Source organism: Chaetura pelagica, unplaced genomic scaffold, assembly GCF_000747805.2.
Source record: "Chaetura pelagica isolate M959 unplaced genomic scaffold, ChaPel_1.0 scaffold254, whole genome shotgun sequence".
Classification (NCBI taxonomy): Eukaryota; Metazoa; Chordata; class Aves; order Apodiformes; family Apodidae; genus Chaetura; species Chaetura pelagica.
Genome location: NW_009952963.1, coordinates 1,071,033 through 1,089,836, shown reverse-complemented (window position 1 = coordinate 1,089,836; position 18,804 = coordinate 1,071,033). Strand labels below are relative to the sequence as shown.

Sequence of the window (18,804 nt, the reverse complement as noted above, 5' to 3'; positions counted from 1 at the left end):
GTCCAAAAGCACAAGTCTGCCTTTTCATTCTTCCTCAGAAGTAACTGTGCTGTTTGATAAGGTGGTTTAGGTACTGGAGCCCTGGCTTGGTGTAGCACAACATTATGCTGATTAACATATCACAACATTACACATTCAGAAAAGGTGCTGCCTCTTGTTTGAGGTTATGTGTCTTACTGGAAGAAGCAGCAGAATAACGAACAATGCTGGGTTTTGAGGCTTTGAAGCTGCAGCTGAAGACTGCTGGCAATATTGGTATTTTTAACACAGCCCCTTAGAAGCTTTACTTTAAACATGATTGTAGAGTAAACTATACTTAGATAGTAATCTCTGCATGATAGACGTGCTGTTGGAAGGTTTCATCCTTTAAATTGGCTAAGGAGGGGTGTTAACTATTCAGTTCTTAACATGCTGCAGAATTTCATGTTTGCATTTCTAAAGATCTGCAGAGTATTCCTGTAAGATTGAAATTACAGAACTCAGACAATTAACAAATTCTTACTCCTCAACAAAGTTATTTAATCATCTGTTTTCACTGTGTAGCTGATATTGCATCTTCTGGCTGAATAAGGTTTAGAATCTGCTACAGGCATACCAAAAATAGTTTTAGCCTTGGGAGCTTTAGCATTCAGAGGCAATGGAGTAAGGACAGCAGGTACTTCTGAGGTTTGTATATCCCTCAGGCCCTCAGCTGGGTGAGCAGTTCATGCTGCACTCCACTCCGAGAGACTGATTGATTTATTTATTTTTAACTCACTCCACTCCGAGAGACTGATTGATTTATTTTTAACTAAAAAACTGCAGTTAGTTAATGACTTTACAGTTTTCATTTTGGAATAAAAAAACCTGCTGTGTATTTTATGTATTTGCAGGGTATTCCTTTTACATCAGTGCAATGGAGGAATTTCACTCGAGAAGTTCAGGAGAGTTGTTTTAAGTTGGATTTGCTCCTGTAATGATTCGCTTTGTTAATTGTCTGCATCTGTGGCTAAGTTTCAAAGTATCTCTCAGCAGTCATGGCAAAGAATGATCGTGAATTCCTCACCCCTCTGCTTTAATATTAAATGCTGTGAACAAATGTGGTTGCTTTTATGCTTTTGTCTTGTCTCTTTTTTAAAAGTTGCTGTCTTCTGCAAGTAAAACTTAAAGCTACTTTGGCAGTATAGGTAACAGTTGAAACAGTTTCATGGAATATGCTACTGTTGAAAATTAAAGCTGTTGGAGTTTTGGTTTTTTAATAAATGTTTTTATTTCACTATTCTGAGTATTTTGTCATTTTATGTTTTTGTAGTGGTGGAAGAAGGATTGTGGGAGAATGGACTTTCTTATGAGTGTAGGACCTTGCTCTTCAAAGCAATTCACAATCTTCTGGAGAGGTAAGAAAAACTATTGCACTCAAATATTTCATGTTGATAATGCAGGATACCTACAGGCCATTTATATTATTATTGATCTTAAACCACATTTTTAGTGAAACTTTAGTTCAGGAGGTGCAGGATAGAGATGGATCTCAAGTAGTTGACTCGGATAATGTGTCATAAAACGCTGTGCAGACTCATTAAACACTCATACAAAGAATAATGTCGATAGATATGTCTGCTTGCATTCTTGTTGGGGAGCTCCTTTCAACAGCAAAAAAAAGAAGTTTTCACCTTTTTTAGGTGCTTGCAGAGTATCTGACCTCCAACCCCTTCAATGACGTTAAACAGTATATATCTTAACAGATAACATTAAAAGATCTTAACTCTTCCAGTCATCCTAGTTACGTGCATATTGCAATTGGACTAAATTGGGGCACAATATTCAGGCTGAAGTTTAACAGTTCCTACCTCTTGACAGGCCTCAGGTATCCTAGCATTGCTTTCTTTTGTCTAGATCATTTATACAAATAGATATGACTTGACAGCAAAGATACTCTATGATAAAGTTAATGCACTTACAGCTTTTTCTTCTTAGCCCAGCTATCAGCTCTTAAGCTTACTGAAGGTTGTCTTGAACTTGTACAAGCCAATCTTGTACTGAAGATTGGCTCTCAGTGTATGACATTGCATCTTGGACTACTGCATTTTATTCCTTCTCTGTTACTGCAGTTCTTCAGGTCATCATCACCTTCCTTTATTATATTTCAGTTCTTTTTACAAATTTGGAGATCTTTTTCAGAATTGTCATTAAGCCATTCCCCCTTTTTGTGAATAATAATAATAATAACAACAACAAGAAAATACAATGCACCTCTCCTGTACTTTTGTATTACAGTAATTTTGTAGAATGTAGCACAGGGTATGATTTCTTTCAGAAAATAAGCTAATTAAAAATACTTTTATCTTGTCTCATTTATATCCTCTTTGCTTTGATGTGGATTCACTGGTAATTGGGCTTGCATTATGTTCCTGAGGTTGTGTTTCCATGAGTGTAGTAACTGTCCCCACGACTTGCAGTTCATATCTACTAGCAAGTGAAGTTTGAATGGCTGCCTATGTGCATGTACACATGTACAAGGACTAGTTGTTTTTATTTCCTAACTCATCAGTCTTTTTAGGGGATTTTTACATAGGTATTTGAGTACTTAGAGTGAATAAAAGCATAAAAATCAAATTCACTGGCTAGAATGTTCTAGTTCTTTGGTAGCTTTGCAGTATGAAAGGGAAAAAAAAATAATTTTATACATGTATATTCATCCGTAGTAGCCAGCCAGCTGACTTTTAAGTAAGACTCCTGCTGGATATTTTTATTCATTGGGCCTTTTTTAAGCTTGTGAAGTAAATTTTTTATTATTATTTTTTTTTTAGATAACTGAGTTGAAATCAGTTGGCAGAGTTAGCAGCATGGTTCTGCCCAGCTGTGGCTGAGAAGTCTTCACAGCCCTTTTCTTCTCAGCCAATCTTGGAAATGCCACCACCCCTCAGGTGTCCCCCCAAGGCCTCGTGTCATGTCACCATAAGCTGGTCAGACTCTGATCCTTGGGGATGAGGGTCCCCTGGCTCCCTGAGGGTGCTGAGGTGGCTGAGACGATCTGAAGAACAGCACAAGCAGCCTGACTTCAGAAGTCCCCTCATGAAATAGCTGTCGAGGTGACTTAGGATCATGTTTAACCCATGTGTGTACAATTAGTTATCTCGTTTTTATAGTTGAGTTTAAGCTACACACTTTTTTTGCTTGCCAAACCAAATCTGAAGTTAACATTGTGATTATTTCATTTAAAGTAACAGCAGAAAGGCGTAAGCTTTATTAAAAGGAGAAAGAATGCTTTAATTTTTAAAGACCCATTTTACCCTGGGCTTAGGGAAGAGCTCGATTAATAAACAAGAAGACTTGGAACTTCTTTTTGATCTTGCCTGACAGAGCTGGGGCTGCTGCCTGCGCTGGAAGTTCAGTGGTTTGGTTTTCAGTGGGGAAGGTGGGGTTTTCTCCTTCAGAACGCCCCTCCCAGGTGCAGGGTCGTGCTGAGCGGTTGCACCTGTGGCTCCAGGGAGCCGCTCCCAACGGGTTCCAGCCGGTTCTGTCACACAGCACGGTGGCTCAGCCCCCTTCAAGGAAGAAAGAGCAGCTGCTGGAGAGAAGGGAGGAGAAGCTTCCATGAGGGGAAAGCCTGTGGTGGGAAGTAAATGGTGGTGGAAAGGGCAGGGGATCTCTGTCCCTCTTGGGAGGGACCGAGGGAAGGCTGGAGTGTAAACAGGAGGAGGTAGAAGGGAGGAGAGATGTTTGGTGTAAGTTAACCCTGGGAAGGGCAAGAAAGGGTGTTTTATGTGGCTGATTGATCTTGTTTTAATTCTCATTGCCCAAGTTGGTGATCAGAAGTTGGTTAATTGGCAAGGAATTCTGGAAGATGTGAGGAAATAATGCTAAAAATATGATGGTATTATTTAATAATTATGAGTGTGCCCTTGTCAGGTAATTTTTTTTCATAGAAAAATCAGAAATATGAGTGGTTGAGTGACAGGGAAATGCTCTAACAGCTGTTCTGTTCAGAACTAGAGAAGTAAGCCAAGGAGCTCAGGGTGTTTTATGTCCATATTTCGTATGATTAAATAACTGCCTTGAAGTGTATACTCATTTGGAGTTTTATGACCAGTGTTTTATTTTTACACAAATTCATTGTTGCTGTTCAAGACTAGTTACCATTGAGTGCTTACACAGCAAAAATAACACTGCTCTGTCATTAATTATTCTCTCAGCTGAATCTTTGAGATCCATGCTTCTGCAATCATGTTTCCCATTTCGTATGGGATTATACCTTAAATAATCTTTGGTGTAGTTGTTCTTGTGAGGGTTGGCTGATTTTTAAGGCCGAATCTACCCATGAAGACTTTTTTTGTGGTAAAGTAGCATTAGTTTGAGGCAGTTAAACTTGCCATTATGAGACATGGTGATGTGGCATTAAAGTGTGAATGTGGTGGAGGAGAGTTTATTATGTTCAGTGGTAGTACAGATTATTTTCTTTAGGGATCTGATGTAAACTTCACAGGCTTCCTTTTGTTTGTATAAAGTGCACTGACAGACTTTCTCTGATAGCAAGTATTTCCTAGGGAAACAGTTGGTAAGCTTGCTTTTTTTCCCATCAGAAGAGCAGTGTCTTTAAATCTCTTGATGGTTTAGCTTCCAAATTCAATTTAAGATACTGGTAGGTTCAACTGGGCTGGATTCTTTCTGCTTTGAGAAAGTGCTTTGTGGAATTTTCTTCAGCCTAGCTTTAGGTCTGGAAAACCCTGCCAAGATTGTACAGAAGAATTAGGAGCATATTAGTATCTACATTGTCTGTCATCCATTTCCTATATATATCTTCTAGGTATGCTTTTGAAGTATGGATCACACAAGCTTTTTAAACTGAAGAATGTACTTTCCCAGAAGTTTTAATGTGATTTTTAAATTTTGTTTGTTTTGGCTAGTCCTTAGCATCTGCTATAGAAATAAGCTATTGAAAAACTTTGAAGAATAGAGAAGTATTGTTATTCCATCTAAATAAAGAATTTCTGATGAGACATTAAATGTGTAGACAGTGCTTGCTTCTTGCTCATAATAATAAATAAACCACTAGTAACAGTTTTTCTAGATTTTTAAAACATAATAAATTACCTTACTGGAAAATATTCCTTTGTAACAAATTCCTGTCTATGATCCCTTGAGCAGTATGTTCAACATCATGTTTAATGTATGAAGCATACTTAGGTAGTGTTGGCATATTGCTAGTGTGATTCATCTGTACAAGTAGACTCAGAAAGGCATCAAGCAGTCCTCAACATGTCAGCCTAAATTGGTTATTGATCACTTGGCATCCTCACTGTTAGTTTTTTTTAAAACTCTAGAATATAGAGTTTCTGTAAAGGAATTATGCACTTAGAAAGGGATCGCAGAAAATGGGTAACTTACTGCTCTTAAATTTAATGCCATGGGTATATGTTTGCTGGAGTAGGGTTTTCTGAGAGAGGAAACAGTAATTTTGGAAGCTTCAACACCTGAAATAATGCTGTGAATCATGTAAAGAAAAAGTGATTCATTGTTAATATTTACTTAATACAATTTCCTTTCATTCACATGCTATATTTGCCATATACATGCCATAAATACAGGAATGCATATTCTTTATCATGAAGTCTGAGAGAAACACTGTATAGAAAAGAATCAGTGCTATGACCTGTCTTTGTTCAAGAAAAGGAGTTTTAAAAATAGGATGTTGGATCATTCCACTGAAAGAGTAACATGGACAGGAGAAGATCCTGCTGGAGGTGAGGGGCAAATGCATGTGTGAAGATCAGCATCAGTGACAGCATCATGTAGTTGGACAGTAATTCTCTATGACTAGTGTGGGAAAACAGAAAGTGGCAAAATTACATGGAACTCAAAAGCTACAAAGTTAATTTCAAAATTATGGAAATTCAGCTGCTTAATCCCTTAGATATATTGCCTTCAAAGACTGCTTTTAATTACATCTGAAGATGTAGCTAGTAATTGTGGCTGTAATTATTTTCTAGGTGCTTGATGGATAAAAACTTCGTAAGAATTGGAAAATGGTTCATAAGGCCCTATGACAAGGATGAGAAGCCTGTCAATAAAAGGTAACGTGGTCTCTAGATCAAGTACTGTTCCTTTCAAAGCTGTGTATTACATGATGGTAATTCCACGCTGCATTTTGGTGGTAGTTTTTGCACTTTTACTGTGTAACAAGTAAAACCACAGACACTGTTCACTTCAGCAGTAAGTAGAAAGCAGTGAAATAGTATTTCAAGTCTTGTTATGGTAATTTAAGATAAGAAGGTGAGGCTGGTATTTATCCCTTAACTCTACAGAAATGTCATGTCTTTTGAATAGCATCTGCCTGTTTCTGTCTTTATACAGCAGAATTCCAGATAGTTATATCAAATGATTTGAATTTCTGGACACTTAACCCAGCCTGACATTTTAAGCAGCAAAATAAGTAGTTTATAGATTTACTTATCTATTTTCTTTAAAGATGCCAGCCCTGATTCACAGCTCTCCCTCATTAGGCAGGCTGACAAATCAGACCTCTGTGCCTGATTAATGGGCTTCTCTTGCAGCAACACAACCCTGGGAAAGGGCTGGCTGTCTCCACGTGCTCACTGCGGTATCCTCTCCTAGCTCTGAAGGTTACAATGTTCTCAGATCTTCTGGTACTTGCATTTATAGGCATCCGCTAAACAAGTTCTGTCAAAAATAATCTGAGTTAAGCTGAAACACAGATTTTCTAACAGGAATCATTTTGACAGAACTGGGTTAGGAAGTGACTAAACACGCAGTTATGCTGGAAGATTTAAAGGTAATGAGCAAGTGGAGATGAAATGGGGTGGTAACTTCTTGATCCAGCATAGCTACAGTCACAACAGCGTGTCTGATGGCAGCTGTAGGTACAGGTGGAAGTGATTCTGTAGATTTTAGGTACTTTCTCCCTCTTATCCTTTGATCTCCCTGCATTGTCTTACAACAGAATTGTCAGACATCTGTTACAGAATGAAGCCAATCGTTTGTAGTGTTACACTGTAAGAGGCATTGTGCTAACCAGGTACTCCCAAAAAGTAGTTGTTTTAAATATATAATGTAGTAATTGAACATGGAGTTGTTTCGTTTCTGAAAACTGAAAGCATTAACTTAGCATGGGGATATCTCTGCTATTTACTCTTTGTAGCTAAGTAGATTTACACTGTGTGTGTGTAACCTTTGATTTCTCATCAATCTATGGCAAGAAGCCATTGAAAGGTCCAGGTTTTTCCTTGCCTGTCTATGTCCTGGCTGTATGTAACCACTGTCCTCCTTTCTGTTTGCTGCTTTTCTGATCACCACAATATCAAGTTTAATTTTCTGGATTATAAATTCCCTAAAGTGATGTAGGAAGTGGTGTCTTTTCCAGCCTCTGGAAAAGAGAGACAGCTCCTTTCAGCAAAAGCTACTTGTTTTATCAACTTTGTTGCAATCTTAGTGCTCAGATTCAATGTATTTAAGAGATTTGTGTCTATTCCTGCTATGTATCAATTTAAGAACTAAAGTATCTGAGGCAGTATTTGGTGTCTGTCAAAGCCAGCAGCAGTGCTGGCATGGAAGAACATATCATTACTTTAGCATTCTGGCAGATTAGTAGGTCCTGTGTCTTGTCATGTATGTGACACTGAATCACCTGTACAGTGAGATGATCTGTAGAGGATCATTGCATTGTAAAGATATGTACAGTATGTACATTAATATATCTGGTCTGGAACATGTTGCAAGACAATGAACTACTGTTCAACTTCAGTTGTATTTACATCATTCCTGTATATAAAACTGTGACATTTTAATAGAGAATTTTAGGGTTGAAGCATAGACTCTTTGTTGTTGGTTTGTGTGGGTTGTTAGTTTGGTTGGTTTTTTATAAAGTGTACTTGATACTATAGATCCTAGGGATAGACACCATTTTAAGAGCATTTATTTAGCAATACTAACTATGCCCTAATTCAAGATAGTTTTTGTGTTGCTTTAGGTTGCTGATTTTTCTGCTATAAATAAATCACTGGAGTTAACTAAACTTACTGAAATATGGGAATGAAGACTGCAGAAGTTAGAGCTGAGTCAGCTGTGAACAGTAGTAGCAAATAGCAAGCAGCTTTGGGGACTGATCTGCCTGGACACTTTTAATCTTTTAACTTGTTTTGTTTCTCAATATAGCACAAATTAAGTGATTCATGTTAATTTCATACAAATTCTTGGTGAAACTCTTGCTGTAAGCAGCCACTTGCTGTAGGTAAAGCACAATCACAGGAAGTGGCCCACTGAGAGTGTGCAGGTATTTTACCCTGGGAGTAATACCTTCATAACCCAAAAAAGTGGTTTTTTAAAAAAATGGTTGCTAAATCCCTTTACATATGTAAAAGACAAATTGCATGTATGTACAGTGATGTACAGGTTGAACTCAGGAAACAGGTAATCCCTGTTGAAAATGCGTGCACCATTCTCCTTGAATGGGGAAAGATGGATGGATATATTAGATCTATACAGATATATACCCACCTTGAATGGAGAAAAGTTGAGCAGATGTAATTTGGACAAGGAAATACAAATAGTTTCGGAGTCTACTTTTATGCTTTCAGTTGTGACAAAGTTTATAATCTCAAATATCAAACATCCTGAGTTACTAAGTTAATTTCATTTTCATACTGAAAGTCTTGGACTGGGTATAAACAAAGGGGAAGGAGTTAAAGCTCAGGCAGCTGCCTTTCAGGGACTACACTCATTCAGGGCTTGTGATTTTTGTGAATGGCCCTAAAGGAGGAGGGCGGGGAGGTCTGTGATTTTAGAATGAAGTCAAAGATGAAGTGGAGCATGGCAGTGGCCGTGACCTAGTTAGTCTGAGATGTGAAAAGGAGGTCAAAGAATAATAGCTGACCTTCCAAGGCAATATTAGGAACAGTATGCAAGATGAGCTTTTCTAGTCTTTCCAGAAGGAGTGAGGGAACAGCAGAGGGAGTTTTATTTTGCTTACAGTGCAAACCAGGTGTTTTTGACAGGAAGTTTAGAGCAGAACTTGTGGGTTTTCTTTCCCGAGTATCGTTAGTATTATGTGTCAGTTACTAAACAATTCTTCATGTTTTATCGTCTGTTTTACAGCAGTGTGTGTCTAAAATATGTTTCTGTGCTACTGCTGCAAAATGGCAAACTTGCTTGTTTATCTCCATGACTTCTAGAGGCCATCAGTGTGGTTGGAGTTTGCAGAACTCAGTACAGGACTTGGATAGTGCCATCCTCTGTGTGCTGAAAATTCATCTTCGTGGTGTAATCAGAATCACTTTGCAAATCTCGTACAGGAATGTTTTGTTTCAGAAAGCGCCACCCTAACATGTTTAACATCTTACTGATAAAAAAAACTTTGCTAATTATTTTAGTGATTGTTTTCTTCCTAAGGAAAAAGTCAACACACTGTGCAGGAAAAAGGAGTGAAGGTCATAATGTTCATGTTCTTTGTTACCAAAGTAACTTTCTAGATAACCTGTAAATTAAGGAGTGTCCAGTATTGACATGATTTTTCATGTCAATGAAATGTTTTTTTCATTTAATAATGAGAAGAATAGAACAGTGTTTTCTAAAAGATAGCAAGAAATCTCACAGCCCAAACTGTAAAATTTTCATGGAATGTATTAAATATCTGAGCCAATTTGCATTACCCCTGCACAGCTCTACGTTCTGGTATGCAGCTACACCTGTTATTTTTTTATGAACATCCTTCAATAAATGAAGCAGTGAGCTGGGTTATTTCACTTGTAGCAGCTACCACTGAGGACTACTTACTTCATGATAATAACCCACCCTTTTCATCTTCCTTTCCTGCAATAAGTAGCATTATAAAGACAGTAGCAAAGCAACCCCAGGCGTGAGTCTTCAGATTCCTTGACCCTTGTCAGTCAAGATAAAGTCCTGGGAACAAGAGGAAGACTCCCTAGGGGGAGTCATTGGTAAGGTGTCACTGGAACAGTGCTGGTGTGCTGCATATACCCCCTTCAGCTGCTTCAGGTCACCTTTTGACCATTTCGGGGGATATGATGGCATATACTGCTATGGATTCCAGTTTATAATGCAAATCAGTTATCTCTAGAATTTGGAGTTAAAGATCTTTTTACTGGTTTAATGAATGTAAATGAACCAATACATGAAGCTGCTCTTGTAATCTTTGACTTCTGAAAAACCTTCTTTTGTAGTTACTATTTGTTGGCAACATTTATTGTGTATACAAATATTTATATTTAAGGTTACTGGAATGCCTATATATATTCTAAATATTTGCATTATTTAATGTAATGTAAGCACTACATTATTTTTCACACTCTTACAACTTTTAAAAAACAGTTATCTAATCAGTTGGAATGTTTTGGACTAGGGCTATACAAATGGCAAGTAGTTCAACACAGAGTTGCACATTTCTTGTTTGTTTCTCTTCTCATTTTTGTGCCGTATTTTTATTTATGTAGTTTAGAAGTGACTTGTCTTCATTAAGTGTTTTTTGGATACACTGGTGTCAGACACTTGAATTTCAATAATTATATATGAAGCCTGGCTTAATCAGGGCTTGGTGACCAATTAGTGAAGTCCCACTAATGTTTAAGCTCCTTTTCTCATTATACACTCACTATTGGCACTGTATGTAAAGGATAAACTAAGTGCCCCTGATGTGCTGTTAATTAGATTTGTCAGGACTCCCAGTTGCACTGTCTGCCAAACACAAGTGTTGTCACTTACTGTATCAGTAATGAATTGACTTAAGGGCTTTTGAAGATATTTAGAGAGCCTTAGTTTTGAATACTTAAATCTGATGCAACTTTAGTTGTAGTTCCAGTTATAGCTCTGCTTCTGCAAGAACATCCACAAACAAGAGATAGCAGCTTTCTGGATTTTGTGCTTAAACAGATTTAAAATCCTTGTAGGCAATATGTGGTCTTTTGGTCTATAGGATTTGTTTTCAGGCCAATTCAGAAGTAAATACACTTCCTTCTATTCCTGGGTAAAAATTGGTGCCTAAAGCCAAAAAATTCTTCAGTCCCTCTCCAAAAGTAGGAAAGAAAACTTCAGTTGAAAGCAATTCCATTGAACTATTACAGTCAACAATAATACCTTTTAAATTTCTCTTTCTGACACTTTTATACCTCTTAAAAATAACTTAATCTTGAAATACAACTTTGTTTCAGAGCAGAAGTATCCAGCTTATTTATTCTGAAAATCTATTTTCTCAGACTAATGTTCACTTAAATTTTTGTTAACCCTGGTTTTCTGAAGGCTCAGTCTAAAATGGAATTGTACTGCAGTGTGTTTGATTGAGTCTTTTTTTTCTCTCCTCTTAGCTGTTGTGGAACCATTTCATTTTTGGTTAATCTGTCTGCTAGCACACCTTCAAGCTTTAATGTGATTTTTGCAGTCATGTTAAATGTAACTGGTTAAAATAATTTCAGACTCTTGTCTTTTCCATCCCCCAAAACTTTCTTTCCCAGTCTTCATCTTAATCTCAGGATTGTTTGAGTATATCTTTAGTGAGCTCTCTGGAATGTGAGCTGGGCAGGTAGTGTGCCAGCCCAGTGTTCTGTGCATCTCTGGTCTGTAGAACAAGTATTTTAAAATACTACAAAGCAAAAACTGACTGTTAGGCATTGTGCAAGCAGGTTGCTTGTTTAAGAAATCATCAGATTATGCAATATAAATGGAGTATTCTGTGGGTGATATATCAAAGAATTTATGGAAATGCTTATTTTGAAAATATGATTGGCTGGAACCATTTATAAAGTTGAAGAGAAAGTTGAATTAATGTTCTAAATGTGTTGTTTTGGCTTATTACATTTTCAGATTCAGGATAATAACGCAGCTTTGAAGTTGCTTGTCTTTGATATTAATTTACTGCTAGTTTAGAAAAGAGTGAACTTGAAGGCTTGGTATGTCATAAATAATCTAAATAAGGCTACATAAACCAATTCTTCTGTGAAAGACTAGTAATATAAACAAACTTACGTTCTTTCCTTTAATAATGAACCGTTAAGGTGTAGGCCATCCTTTTTGTGACTAAATTGAACATTGCAGGGGACCAGTCTGCTGATGTACAGTAATTACAGAGCGGATACATCTTAAAATGTATCACCGTTAATGAATTCTCTTAACTTCAATTTACTTGGCAACTGAGTAAAGCAAACTAAAGTATGGCTCCAGCCTGTTGTTGGAATTCAAAAGTAATGCTTGCCGAGGCTTTTGAGTTACTACTTCCCACCTTGCTTTTTGGTTCTGAGGGTTTGTTCTTTTCTCCTTTATAATCACTGTAACTTAACTCTGTTCTGAGCTCAGTGGTATTAATTTTTAAACCTGTCTAGAATGGGAGGAGCAATAATTAGAGCAGTTATGTTTTGTCCTACAAACTGGATAGTATATTAAGAAGCCACTGGTTGTTATTTTTGGTTGCTTTCTCCAAGTGCATTGTAGGAAGAAGTATTGACTGGTGACTAGGCTTTTCCTTTTAATCTTTAAAAAATCTCAAATTGGAAAAGTGTAGCTTTTTCATTGAGAAGAGCAGAGCAGGATGGAAGGATGAGGGTCTGGCAGCAGATGTGCCAACAGTTGCCTACATACCTCCCACAAACTGAGATTTTCAGCTGAACTGTTGAGAAATTTTGCCATTTGAGGGCAAAACTTCAGGAACAGCCTCCTGTCTGGAGTTGCACGGTGCACCTCGTTCCTTCAGTCTGAACTTCAGATTAGCTGGAAGTGGTCTTAGGCCTGAGGCAAAGTGAAGAGTATGTGCAAAGCAGGTCATATCTCAATCACAAATGTGACTTTATAAGTTCTAAGTGTATGTATGCACTTCATGAATTTGAGAAATCCTGGACCGGTGAGCAAACAGTGGGTACAATTTTTGAAAAGAAAACAAGCCACTTGCGGTGCTTGGGTCTGAGATTGACTTCAGGTTCATAGAATCACTTCAGTTGGAAAAGACCTTTAAGATCAAGTCCAACCATTATATATCCAAGTGGGTATATCCACTGTGGGTCGCTTAATTAAGACTTATGATGTAGGCAGTTCTCTTTGCCAGTCACAGCAGACATTGTTTTCTTTCTGAAAAATCAGTAAGCATAAAAATAGCTGTGGTAAATCAGACTGCATTTAATCTCTCTGGACTTTACCCTGATAATAAAGCTAAAGCTGAGTAATTACTAAGGAGTAGACCTTTTTTCCAGATGCCTGGCAAAGAGCTCTTCTCTTCCAAGTATTTAGGAACTAATCTTCTTTACTAGTACTGTGCGTCATACTGCCATCTACTGCCATTAGGCTGGGTCATTTCAGCCGGGAATCCTATGAGGGCTTGCCTCCGTGGGAAAACATGTGGTCCAAACTGCTTTGTTGTAATTACACCTCTGCAGATTTGCCATTGTAATACATGGGTGTGGATACTGTTCTTCAAGATTTAAAGTACTATTTTTGGATTAGCTTCTGTCTGTGACAAGGAGTTTACATCACGTAGGGGAAGGGAGTCCTGAACCAGTGTTTGTGTAGAATTACTTCAGTCAGTATTTTGGTCAGGGTTCACCTATTTAGGGAATTAGAGATGAAGTACACTCTGATCTCAGATCTCTCTGTGGCAATGCATTTTGATCCTTGGTGATCTATAAGAAAAAAACCCCAGTTATTCCTCATGCATCATGGGATTTAGTGATGTCTGAACCTCTTCTGTCTGTGACTTTCAAAGAGATTTTCTTCCTACATGAGTAGACTTCCTGCTTTCCTCTCCACCCTTTCTTTTTGGCTTGTTGTTCAAGTTTTCTGTTTATTTCTGAGAACCAGTTCAGACTTGGACTGAAGAGCAGTTTTCTTAAGGTATATTGAGTAATGATTGCCGCCTTTCAGTAGAGCAGTGCCTTACTAGACACCAGTATATTTGGGAAAATTGCAACTTGCATGAAGAACAGTTGCCCTCCCTGTTTCTTTTTTTTATTGGTCTGCATGTCATGGTGACAATTCTTCTTTTGGAATTTCCTGCCTGAGGCGAAGTGGAAGGCCATTCATGAGAATTGGGAGCCACCACCATGCAGGACTTCTGAAATACAGTCCCATGCTCCATGATATGGCATAGGAGAGTGAGGCTAATCCTTATGGCTGCTCTGACTGCAGTCGTGATAGGCCTGTTACAAGAAGAATCTAAAAAGAACAAGATGGTAATTCAGGAGTAGATTAGATTTCCCACCAGAGGAGGGAATTTTCTGTTATCTTTGAAGAAAGCAAGCTGCAAAAATGACTTTGAGGGATCTCACCTCTTTTTAATCTCTTTATGTCACCAGCTGTTAACGACATGGGGAACTGCCAGTGTTTTTTGGATGATGATATCAGTACATTTAATTATATAATTTCCATCTGTTGACTGGAAAGCTGAGGGAGACGATCTGAAGGAAGAACATTAAAATATCTTCCTTTCTTCCCATCAGTCTAATTTATGGAATTTGATGTCTGATGTTTGGAGTTATCTTCAGATTCTGTAGAAACATGTCTGCATGCACACAATATTGCTTAAACCACATTTATGATCTGATGTTTTGAGGAACAGTTCACATATAGTGAAATTATTCCTAGAAGAAGATTCAATTTAAGAAGGAGTGGAAATGTTGCCTGAAGAGTTTCGGATCCTGTCTACTTTGGACACAGCCATGAGACAGATGTGGTATTTAACCAAGTACCATAAAAAACAGTGTAATGTAGTCACTCTGGATGTTTCAGGAAGCTGTCTATTATGTTCCTCTAGTTTCTTAAAAAGAAATATACCCACATACTCTTCTGAAATAATCCCGTAATGTAAAAATTGTCTCCTGCAGTGGTCAAAAGTGGAACAGTTTAAGGAAGACTATAAGGTCGTGCCAAGAATACAGTTATTTTTCTGTACACTTGGTCAGCTTCCTGCTGGTTTTGGCAATACAAGTTGACATATTTTTGTGTTTAACAACTGTTGATGAATTTTTCTTTTGTGAGTTTAATTGAGTTTGAACCCACACAGAATTTCAGCATGCACAAATACTTCTTGGTAATTAATACCATAGCTCATCTATGCAATGGATGGAAAAAAGTCTGGGGTTTTTGTTTTCATTTTTTCATTAATTAGTGTGTTCATAGGTCTTCTGCTTCCTGTATGAAGGAGAGGATGTAACTATATTCTTTTTTGTTTCAATCGTTTTGATTTTAGTATATCTACTCTATTCTTCACAATATAGGCTCCATATATATTTAGCTGTTCTTTGTATGAAAAACATTCTATATTACATACTTTTTTTATTACCTCTTTGTGCATCTTTTATCTCTACTGTCATTCCACTGGATGGAGGCAAATCAGAATACACTTGTTTTTATATGAATGCTTCATGGTTTTCTGAGCTCTTGCAATGGGATCTTCTGTTTGTCCTGCATCCCTTTCTGAATTCTGGATGTTGTACTGTGTTGCTGGTTTTTTTTGTTTGGGATTTTTTGTTCTTTCTGAACTGATGTATCTGTGTAGAAATGTTTACTCTAGATACAAGAACTTCTTTCTTGGCCAGTAGTATCTTATTCAAAGCCAGAATCCCTAAGACAGAATTACTTCCCTCCCCTCCCCTCGTATCTTTTCTGAACATTTATCTATATTCAATTAGTATGTGGTTTTTCCTCACCCTCTTACTGGTTCTGGTGAAGTGGCCCTGAAGTTCTCTGCCTTGAGTTCTGGCTTTCATATTTTTCCAGTATCACAAAAATAGCAGAATTTTTTATTGTGCTGTTCTCCCTCTGCTTCTAATTCCCATTATTTAGCCTTAATAATTGTGAAATTTGTTTTAAATGCGAAGTTAAGTCAAGGACTGTGTCTTAATATGGTGAAGAAATCAAAGGAGGTTAAGTGATCTCAGGAGAGGCACATGAGTAGCTGTAGTGTTTGTATAAATGAGAACTAAATGAACTAATTAAAGTAAGCTGGAGCCATGTATAAACTACCCACACAGACCTGTTTGATACAGTTTAATCCAAACCTACAGGACCTTTATTGTATAACTCATAAAAATCAATAGAGAAATAAATACCTTACTTATGGAAGTTACCATAGAAAAAGCTATTCTAATGAAGGAATTGCATACTGTGAGACAGTTGATTGAGAAATTGTACTGGCCAATGGGTTTAATTATCTGGTCCCTCACCCCATGCATCACATTTTAATTTTATTTGCAGAATATAACACTAATATGTTTAATGGGACTAAATCTCCCTTCTGTTATAGTGAGTGTTTTCTTCATAAGCAGTGAGGTGTGCAGTACAGCAGGACTTCCTGTTGCACTTCATTTTCTTATGTCCACTAGTCTCACAAAAACGTGAATGTTCACAATCACATCACACACACACCGGTAATTTCAGCTCTGTTCTTGTTTTCTATTTATACAGCAATTATATAGCATTTATGATCGTTGAAGATTGATTTTGGATTTAAATAACTAGTTCAAGAGTGATAAAAGAAAAACGTAATGTTCCAATGGCTGTTTTATGTGAGTGGGGATGGTTTACTTGGAGCTGAAAAATAAACTAGTCAGTCCTTTTTCAATGTACTATCATAACAGAGGTCTAGGAATAAGAGTGTTACAGTGGTTTTTGCTCTGTACAAGTTGAAAACTGTAAACCACTGTTCAGAGACTGGACTGACTTTGCTGTATGGCATTTTTTTCGGTGAAAGTTCTTCTGATTATATACTTACTTTTAAGAACAGCTTCACATACAGCAGCTTCTGTCCTTTGTGTAGTACAGAAAAATGCAACTCTTACGGAGAACACATGGACCATGAGACTTTTCACCAAGCCTCTATACTTATTTTAGAATCTATTTCTGGAACAGTGCAATGAACAGCAACAAAAAAATTAAAAATAGCACTGATCTATTTTAAGGCTGTCATAATGCTTTTCTGCTTTCTTGCAGCATCCTGTGTGTTACTTACATGCATGTATGACCTGTCTGCTACTTGGAGGTGTGCTTTTTTTTTCCCCTTCTGCTCCATATTTTGCTGTTTACTGCTTTAGTAAAGCTGAGCACACAATTTGCTTGATGCAGAACTGGAGAGATTAAAAAAATGTTTGGCTTTCACCACCTTTGGAGCTGGGACAGTTGTTCTTTCTTCACTGTGTTGTATTACAAGATTATTTTTTTTTCACACTTAAAAGTGTTCGAAGTTCTTTTAAGAGGGTTAAGCATTATTCTTTAGATCATGAAGTTTAGAATTTGAAGAAATAATCCAGACCAAATTCCTTTTAAGGTAACAATGTTTTCTATAAATGTTAATAAGCAACTAGAATCACAATTGAAGTCAAGTGCTTATGCAGTTGGCAAAGTTACAGTGATTTCACCTGTCTTTACACTTTGCAGGTGCATACTTTACTAAAATTCCACTTCTTTGTTTTGAAAAGTACTGAGCTGACTTTATTGATGTGATTTTACTGCTAAGCTTTTAAATATTATTAGTTTTTATAAAGGTCTCTATAAAAGCCAGTCCAATGAATTTTACATACTGCATTGGTAGCTTATTAAGGCAAATAAATAGATGAAAGCAGTTTATAGCAAAAAAATGGAAATGTAAACATCTATTAAGCAAGAAAAAGACGTGGTTAGTTACACACATGGAACACCTAGAAGATCAGAGATAATCAGCTGTATTTATTAAACAGTCAGATGGCACTGCAAAACAAGATCAGTGTCACTCTGCCAAAAGCAAGCAGATTGTCAGCTGATCCATGTAAAAGACTCATCTCTCTTCTACTGTTCCTAAATCTGTAACATAACTTTTCGCTGTAGTTGGAAATCTTGAGAAGCTTGTTTTGGGGAGCAAATAATAGCATCTATGTGATTTATGTGCAGGTAACTACCTGTAGGGTCTTCAGACATGTTTAGGCACCTGCTTAATGTTTCTTTCAGTTGAAGTTGGGAATTATTTATTTCTTTAAGATCCTGCTTGCTGTCTTTTAAAATCTAGCTCCAAAGTTAGTTAATGACCTAAGTTCTGTGTTCAGAGTGAGTAAAGAATATTAAATCCAACTGAGGGTTTGTAAGATAGAGTGTTTTAAAAACCTGAGGGTTTTTTGAAAAAAGGCTTAAACTTTTTTGGGAAGTGTTTTATGAAAGCTTTTATTTTGTCACTCCTGCTAGCTTTTGTTCATGGTCAGCTTCTCAAGCAATCTCTGTTAAATGAAGACAGCTTTGCCAACTGTCTTTGGGAAAAGCAACAGAAATACATATTTCTTAAAATATTTTCATTATGGATAGAATTCTTTAACTTTGTATTCATATGGCTGTGTGTGTACATATGTGCATAATCTCAAAATGTAATTTTTATGCATGTACTTTCAGCATGCTAGAGAATATAGTTCATGAGCAAAAAACCCTCAGCTGACACACTCCTCTTCCTGGCTTTCTTTATTTTGAAACAATTCTGGAGCATCTGTCATTGTTTCACACAGTTTCCTGTAATGCTGCCTGTGGCAGTTGTGCTCATTCTTTATTACCCAAGGGCTTTGCCAGCTATAAAGTAGTGTATCTGACTACCTAATAGCCTAATATTCCACCTTCCCTGGAGAAGTGGGAGTGGAAAGCTGTTTTTACTTTCTTTTTTGCTGACCATGCAGACCTGACCCCATCTGAAGAGCTTTTATCCGTATGGTCAATGAAGTAGAAGGGATTTCCTCTGATAATGGCTTTCCTGGCTATTAGATGGCCCTTTCCTATATACCAAGGAATGATGCTGATCAAATTATATTAAAGTTCTGCCTTAGTACAGATGACACATCTGCGTGTGATTATCTTTTTAAAAACTCT

At 37.2% G+C, this 18,804-nt stretch overlaps 1 protein-coding gene across 1 annotated transcript in view; it reads left to right on the top strand.

Moving 5' to 3' along the window:
- The window catches only part of MED13L (mediator complex subunit 13-like), a 173,535-nt gene that overhangs the window by 74,274 nt on the left and 80,457 nt on the right, over window positions 1-18,804 (top strand). Inside the window, 2 exon segments of the mRNA XM_009995682.1 lie at window positions 1,292-1,376; window positions 5,970-6,053. Coding sequence (XP_009993984.1) covers window positions 1,292-1,376; window positions 5,970-6,053 — 169 coding nt within the window.